Raw genomic sequence first — 6,612 nt, 5'->3', positions numbered from 1 at the left:
TGGTGTAAACATCCCCAGGCTCGGGGCCAGCTGGTTGTAGGTGCTGTTCCAAGGTTGGGTCATCGCTCCAGAAGTTTTGGGAGGGTTTGCCCGGGTGACGTCAGGCTGGAGAGGGGCATGGCCACCGGGCTGGGCCACCGAGCTGAGCCTCCCTGGGGCTGAAAAGGGACCAGGAGCCCGGACACCCCAGAGCTGGAGGAGACCTGGTCCCCATGGAAAACACACCACCAGGTAAGGAATCGCCGATTTCTCCTTTTTTCATTAATTAATTTAGAAGCAGAGTCGGAAAAAATAATTTAAAAGTGGAGATGGACAAATTCTCCATGCAGGGTTTGAGTTTTCATGAGGGGATGATGAGTTTTTCCTAATAAATGCTTTATGATGCTGAATGCATAAAAGTTGCACCTTCCAGCTCTGTTTTCTGGTGGACTATAAATTCACAACAAAATATTTTACAGGAAAAGGAGCAAAAATATTCAGCTTTTCTGGGGGTGTGTGTATTTTGGTTCTCCCCGTGGCTGCAGGTGAAGAGCTGCAGGTTGAGCACTGGGTGATGATCCCTCCCGTTGCTCTCCTCCTCCTGCCTTGCTGTCACTAAAGGCATCTAAAAATACAAAACCCCCAAATTTCACTTCTCTCTATGAGCTGAAGTGTTGAGCTTTGTTTAGGGACAGGCTTGGAGTTGTTATTTTCAAGTTGAGAGTAGGAAGAAACAACCTGTTCCAGTCTGAGCTGGAGTGGAGTCAGTGCAAATCTGTCTCAGATTTGTCAGATGCAAACAGAAAAAAACTGCAAGAACTGGCAAAGAGGAGGGGATGGAAAGAGCACCTCTGCACTCTCCACGTGCAGGGATTCATCCTTGGCTCTGGGAAAGCCAGTGGATCCTCTGGGAAGTGTGGGTTGCACCATGGATTTCTCCCTTTGAACTCAAAACTGAGAGGCTCCTGCCAGAGCTCCTGAAGAGCAGCTCAATTCTAGGAACTAAAAGCATAAACTCCAGGAATGCTTCAGGTTGGAAGGGACCTCTAAAAGTCACCCAGTCCAACCCCCTACAATGGGCAGGACACCTTCAAACAGACCTCAAAAAGTTACATTTATAGAGGAAAACAGTCTGAAGAGGTGCCAAGGAGGAATTCCCTGAGATAGTAAATAAAGGGATTATATGGGATGTGCCTTCCTGGGACGGCTTCTGGTAGAGCAGAGCTGCATGCAGGATCCAGGAAAAGTTATTGCAACACCTTGGCAGGGAGTTCCTGGAGAGCAGGAAGTTTGGATGCACTTAATGAACCCCAGGAGACATCCAGCTTTACAAGTGATGCTCTTAACTGGATTAAAGTTTCCCAAACATCATTGCCTCCAGTTTCTGATGTGTTTATTTTGCCTTCTGCATCTGAAGTTTTGAGCCTCAGGCCACACAGAGGATTCTCTCTTGGCTGTATTTTTTATCTTTTTCATTATTATCTAATAGATTAATTAGACACCTAATTTCAAGTTAATAATAGCTAATATTTATTAGGTATCTGACTGAAAGTTAAATTCCACAGCCTTTGTAGGCTGCATCACTTGTTTGAATTCCTGGCTTCATATTTGGCTCCCTGTGGTATTTGCTCCTTGCTCCACAGGCAAAAAGTAAATTAAAACTGGTAGAAACTTGGTTAAAATTTTCTAAAAAGTTTTAGATTTGCTCCATTATTTTGAAATTGTTTGTTGTGACTGTAGAGATTCCGTGCATCTTTTAAAGACCATCATGCTTTCCTTGTTATCCAAATACCACCACACTTTGTTTACTACCCAAACATCCTGGGCTGAGCTGCTGCTTTCAGTTCATGACCGAAATCCAGACCTGGGAAAAAAAAAAAAAAAAGGAAAAAAGTGACACTTCCTAGAAATCTCTTCCTATTTACCTTTAACCTTCAGTGCACGCAGCAGGGAGGAAGTGTGGGAGGAAGCTTGGGCAGGGAAAGAGAGATAAAATAAGATAAGGTAAGCCCTGTGATAACACAGAAGGTAAATTGGGATCCTGGATCCCTTGCCCCCGCAGTACACAAATATTTAATTATTCCAAAAAAACAAGCAGTGATGGGAACAGAGCAGTGGAACCCTTTATTAACTCCAGCTGCCCAATCCATGAAATCAGGAAGGCTGTCCAAGGGGAATGGAGCACTCTGCCTTTGAGGCTGCTTTGATTTCAGGCTTTTTTGAATTTGGGTTTCAGCCATTTGAAAGGATTAAAGCACAAAAACATGTTGGGAGGTTCCCTGCCCTGCTCCCCTGGGAAGGAGGTGAAACCCATCACTCTGAACTTGCTCCTGTTCTTGCTGCTGGGCCACAGGATTAAATCTGGAGCTGAAATAAAAATTCCAAAGAAATACTCCCTGCCAAGCATTTAGGAGGGTATTAAGGAGCACATGGGTGTTCTAATCCTGCCCTGCTCCAACTGCATTAAAGTTTCTTAATATTTGGGTGAAAACAGAACAAATTTGTCTCTTACCAGCCTGGTGAAGGCAGGCAGTGGCAGCCTCTATTTTAGGTTATTTTTAGCATCTGCCCAGTGTTTGTAACGTGATTCAGGGTCTGGTTCAGAACCCAGAGCACGTGAGCTGTGCTTTGCCAACAAACCACGTGTCTGAGGCCAGACACAAATTCACTTCCTGCAGTGGGACGTGGAAAGTGAGCGGTTGTCTCGTTCCACAAAGCCTCTTGGGGATGAGGAAGGATGAATCTGGGTGAGGAAGGGTGAAGTTGGATGAGGAAGGATGAATTTGGGTGAGGAAGGATGAGTCTGGATGAGGAAGGATGAATTTGGGTGAGGAAGGATGAGTCTGGGTGAGGAAGGATGAATTTGGTTGAAGAAGGATGAACCTGGATGAGAAAGGATGAACCTGGGTGAGGAAGGATGAACCTGGGTGAGGAAGGATAAATTTAAGTGAAGAAGAATTAATTTGGATGAGGAAGGATGAACCTGGGTGGAGAAGGATGAACCTGGATGAGGAAGGACGAATCTGGGTGAGAAAGGATGAATTTGGCTGAGGAAGGATGAACCTGGATGTGGAAGGATGAACCTGGATGAGGAAGGATGAATCTGTGGACGTGGAAGAGTCAGCTCAGAGTCCAGCCCAGCTCTCTGTTCCCTTGCATGATCTTGGTCTACTTCCTTTCAATCTGAGTTGTCCAAAGTTAAGGAGATAAGTTCTCCCCCTTTGACATGTTATTGGATTCCTCTGAAGTGGTATTTAACTGCCAGCGACCTGTTTTATTCTAAATTATATCATTTTCTTTCCCATCTTAGCCGGAAAAATGCAGGGGGCATCCAAGAAAGCCTCACAAATATTTCAGCAAACCTGTGCTCTCCTGTGGAAAAATATTCTTCTGGTGTGGAGGATGAAGTCAAAAAGTTTTCAGGCAAGTGTCGGTTCTTCCAAAGGGAAATCAGGATTTCTACTACAAAGTATTTTCACGTTGCATTGTTTTTGTGTGAGGGGATGTGAGAAGGCTCAGCTGTGGCTCCCTGGGAAATGTCAGCAGTTCCTTCTTCCTGTGACACTACAAATGTGCCTCGTGACAAAGCTGGCTGCTGGCTTTTGCTTGTTGATCCTGCCCTGTGCAGAGGAACACAATGTCCAATTCATGGCTCCAGTGTCAAATTATCCACAGACCTCGCTGGCTCCGGGACTAAGAAAACATGTTTTCCATCTGAAACCTTGCTGGGATTTGAAAGCCATCACACCTGTGGAACAGCTCTCCCTCGTGCACAGGGGAAAGGCCTGGAGCTGGACTGGGCAGTGGGGTCAGAGCTGGGTTGAAGGGTCCTGGAGGAGCCTCTCTGATACCTTGGAGTGGTTACCTAAAAGAGAGGCAAGATTCAGAGGATAAAAGTGGGTATTTATTGAAGGCCATCAGTAAATGCACCTTGGGCAGTCAGAAGCCTCTGAGGGGCTACACCCAAGATGAACGATGGTCACGAGTTTTTCAGACAATTATAAGCTTGATCCATTTACATATCAGGGGTTAATCCTCCAGTTACAGGTAATAAAGTCATTTACTCCAAGTTTTCCCCCACAATTCACTGTTGTTTGCATCTCCCCAGGCCTGAGGCAGTGAGGTGTCCTTGATTGCCAGGCCTGGAGAGGAATTTTTTGTCTGGATAAAACGGGAGCACAGCAGCTGTGGAGCTTTAGAGTGATACCCTAAAGCAGTGTATCTGAAAAATCTAAAAGCTAAATCCTGAGGCAGCAGCAGTTCCCTGGGGCCGCTCAGCTCTGCATTTCCCTCCTTCCTTCCCTCCAGGAATGGGCGGCCTCGGTGGTGTTCCTCTACATCCTGCACGACTCCGCAGCGCTGATCATGTACTACCCCACCCAGGAGTTCCTCTACAAACCCCTGGGGCGCCTGGACGACCCCGCCTTCAACGCCTCGGGGGTGACCCTCATGTTCACCCCTGCAACCAGCACCACCAGGAGAATAATGGCAAAAGTGGCTGCCAGCTCATCACTGAGGGGTAAAAGCTCTTAAACCCATCTTCCTGCAGTGTCTGAAGTGGATCTGACCCACCCTCATGGTAGGGAGGGGCAAGAGCATTTGTCCCACGTGATTTTTTGAGGGGAAAAAAATTGTGGTGATGCCCATTTTCATTGTTGTCTGAATAATCAGAGGTTCAGCTGTCTTTTTAATTTTTTTCCTTTTTTCGGTATTAATTATTTATTCCAATGGCAGGTGTAATAATAGAAGAGGTGGAAACTGAGGCAAAAATGGAGGAAAAAGGACTTTTGGAAGAGGAAACTATTGGTGTTATTTTTAAGGATGACTTCTCCTACACTCTCAGATTTCAAGTGGGCAGCGCAGTGTTTCCAAATGAAGCCTTTGAGCACATAGGTAACAAAATAAATGAAACCCCAGGCTTTGGTTTTGCATTAAAAACTGTTTAGCTGCATTTCTGTGCTGCTGTGCCACCCAGAGGGATGGAGGCTGCATGTGTCAAATGGCTCCAGAAAGACATGAGTTAAAATTTGAGGGTTTGTATCTGTAAAAGGAAAAAAAAAAATATCAGAGGAAAAAGCTGTAAGGACATAAATGTCACCCACAGTCAGAGAAGCCCAGAATGGTTTGGGGTGGAAGGCAGCTCAGAGATCGTCCAGTTCCTTTTTGCCCCTCTCCCTTTTGTGCCTTAACACATCAAATCATGCCTGGAAAATGAGAATTGTGTGTGCATTAATGTCCCTGGCCAGAGATTTAACACATTGAAAGATAAAAGGCTGAGTAAACCCCAATCTTGGTTTCCTCACACTGAGGTAAAACTCATTTTCAACCCCACATGTCACGCACAAGTATTGATATGCACGTGTATATGGAAATGTACTAATTAATATTGATTAATTATTTTTAAAACTTTGTTTCCCCAACAGAAACCTGCTGGGATTTTTCAGCAAAGCACTGCAAAGTTCCTCTGTACTGGTACGGGGGCTTCCTCTCTGTGCAGTCCAGCATTGATGCAGCAGTCATAGAGGTAAGTGTGCTCATGGTGGAATTTGCTGTTCTCCCCCCAGTTCTGTGTAAACTTAAAACCCAAACTGATTAAACCAAAAATAGAGAGGAAAAAAAAAAAAACCCAAACACCCAGAAAAGCACCAAGCCAGTTCATTTTTCCAGCCCTAAAAGAGTCCAAGGCCAAGCAGAACAGGGCTTGGAGCACCCTGGGATAGTGGGAGGGGTCCCTGCCCATGGCAGGGGTGGAACAAGGGCATCTTTAGGGTCCCTTCCATCCCAAACCATTCTGGGATTCTGATTTTCTGCAACTTCTTAAATAATTATATGTATATTGTGTAATTCCAAATGTAAAATCATCCTCATGGCTCGAGGCAGTGAATGGAACAAGGATTTAATAGCGTTTATTGCAAGTCAGCACAAAACAATACTAATTACTGGTTATTTGCTTGTAAACATAACCCTATTATTGACCATCGAATAATTTTAATGCTTGTAACCCCCTGCTTGTTCTGATGTCAGCTACTTCACTGCAAAAATGAAATTAACTTAATTTCTAATTTCCTTTAGATGAAAACCAACCACTCTGTGTGGAAAGAAATGAAGTCAATTACTGGAGTTCACCTGGAAACTGTGATGAAACCTCTGCTTAAACTGGATTACCTTTGGTTCATTATCTGTGCCATACTGAGCTACTCCCCATACATGCACTTTTTGTCAGTGAAAGTTCTCAAGGAGAAGAAGAAGCTGAAGATATTGATGAGAGCAATGGGCCTGCAAGATATTTCCTTCTGGTAAGGCTCAGAAATCAATGTGTAATCACAGGGATTATTTTATCAAGTGTATGGAGCAGCCTGGTCTGGTGGGAGGTAGCCCTGCCCATGGCAGGGGTGGAATTAGGGGATTTTTGAGGTGTCTAAACCATTCTGGGGTTGTCTTTGCTCTGTTTCCAAGCCTGTTGGTCTGAGGCAGGGTTTTTTTTTTGTAGTTGTTTTGTTGCTCTTCTCCTCCCCAAAGAAGAGGAGGAGGTCTCCTCGTGGAGCAGGGGTGTGTGCAGCAGGGTTTGGCTCCAGAAAATGGGTGGAACATGCAGAAAAAGCAAAGAAACAACAAATTCTGGAGAAACCCCTA

The 6,612-nt window shown here is 45.0% G+C and overlaps 1 protein-coding gene across 1 annotated transcript in view; it reads left to right on the top strand.

Moving 5' to 3' along the window:
• Window positions 1-167: 167 nt before the first annotated feature.
• LOC128816764 (ATP-binding cassette sub-family A member 9-like) overlaps window positions 168-6,612 on the top strand; it is a 30,814-nt gene continuing 24,369 nt past the window's right edge. Inside the window, exons 1-6 of the mRNA XM_053994671.1 lie at window positions 168-231; window positions 3,290-3,402; window positions 4,288-4,498; window positions 4,714-4,872; window positions 5,403-5,503; window positions 6,052-6,275. Coding sequence (XP_053850646.1) covers window positions 213-231; window positions 3,290-3,402; window positions 4,288-4,498; window positions 4,714-4,872; window positions 5,403-5,503; window positions 6,052-6,275 — 827 coding nt within the window. The 5' untranslated portion in view covers window positions 168-212. The remainder of the gene's footprint in view (window positions 232-3,289; window positions 3,403-4,287; window positions 4,499-4,713; window positions 4,873-5,402; window positions 5,504-6,051; window positions 6,276-6,612) is intronic.

This window comes from Vidua macroura, chromosome 19 (assembly GCF_024509145.1).
Source record: "Vidua macroura isolate BioBank_ID:100142 chromosome 19, ASM2450914v1, whole genome shotgun sequence".
NCBI classification, from domain to species: Eukaryota; Metazoa; Chordata; class Aves; order Passeriformes; family Viduidae; genus Vidua; species Vidua macroura.
The sequence above is the reverse complement of the archived record's forward strand: the minus strand, read 5'-3'. Positions and strand labels throughout refer to the sequence as shown.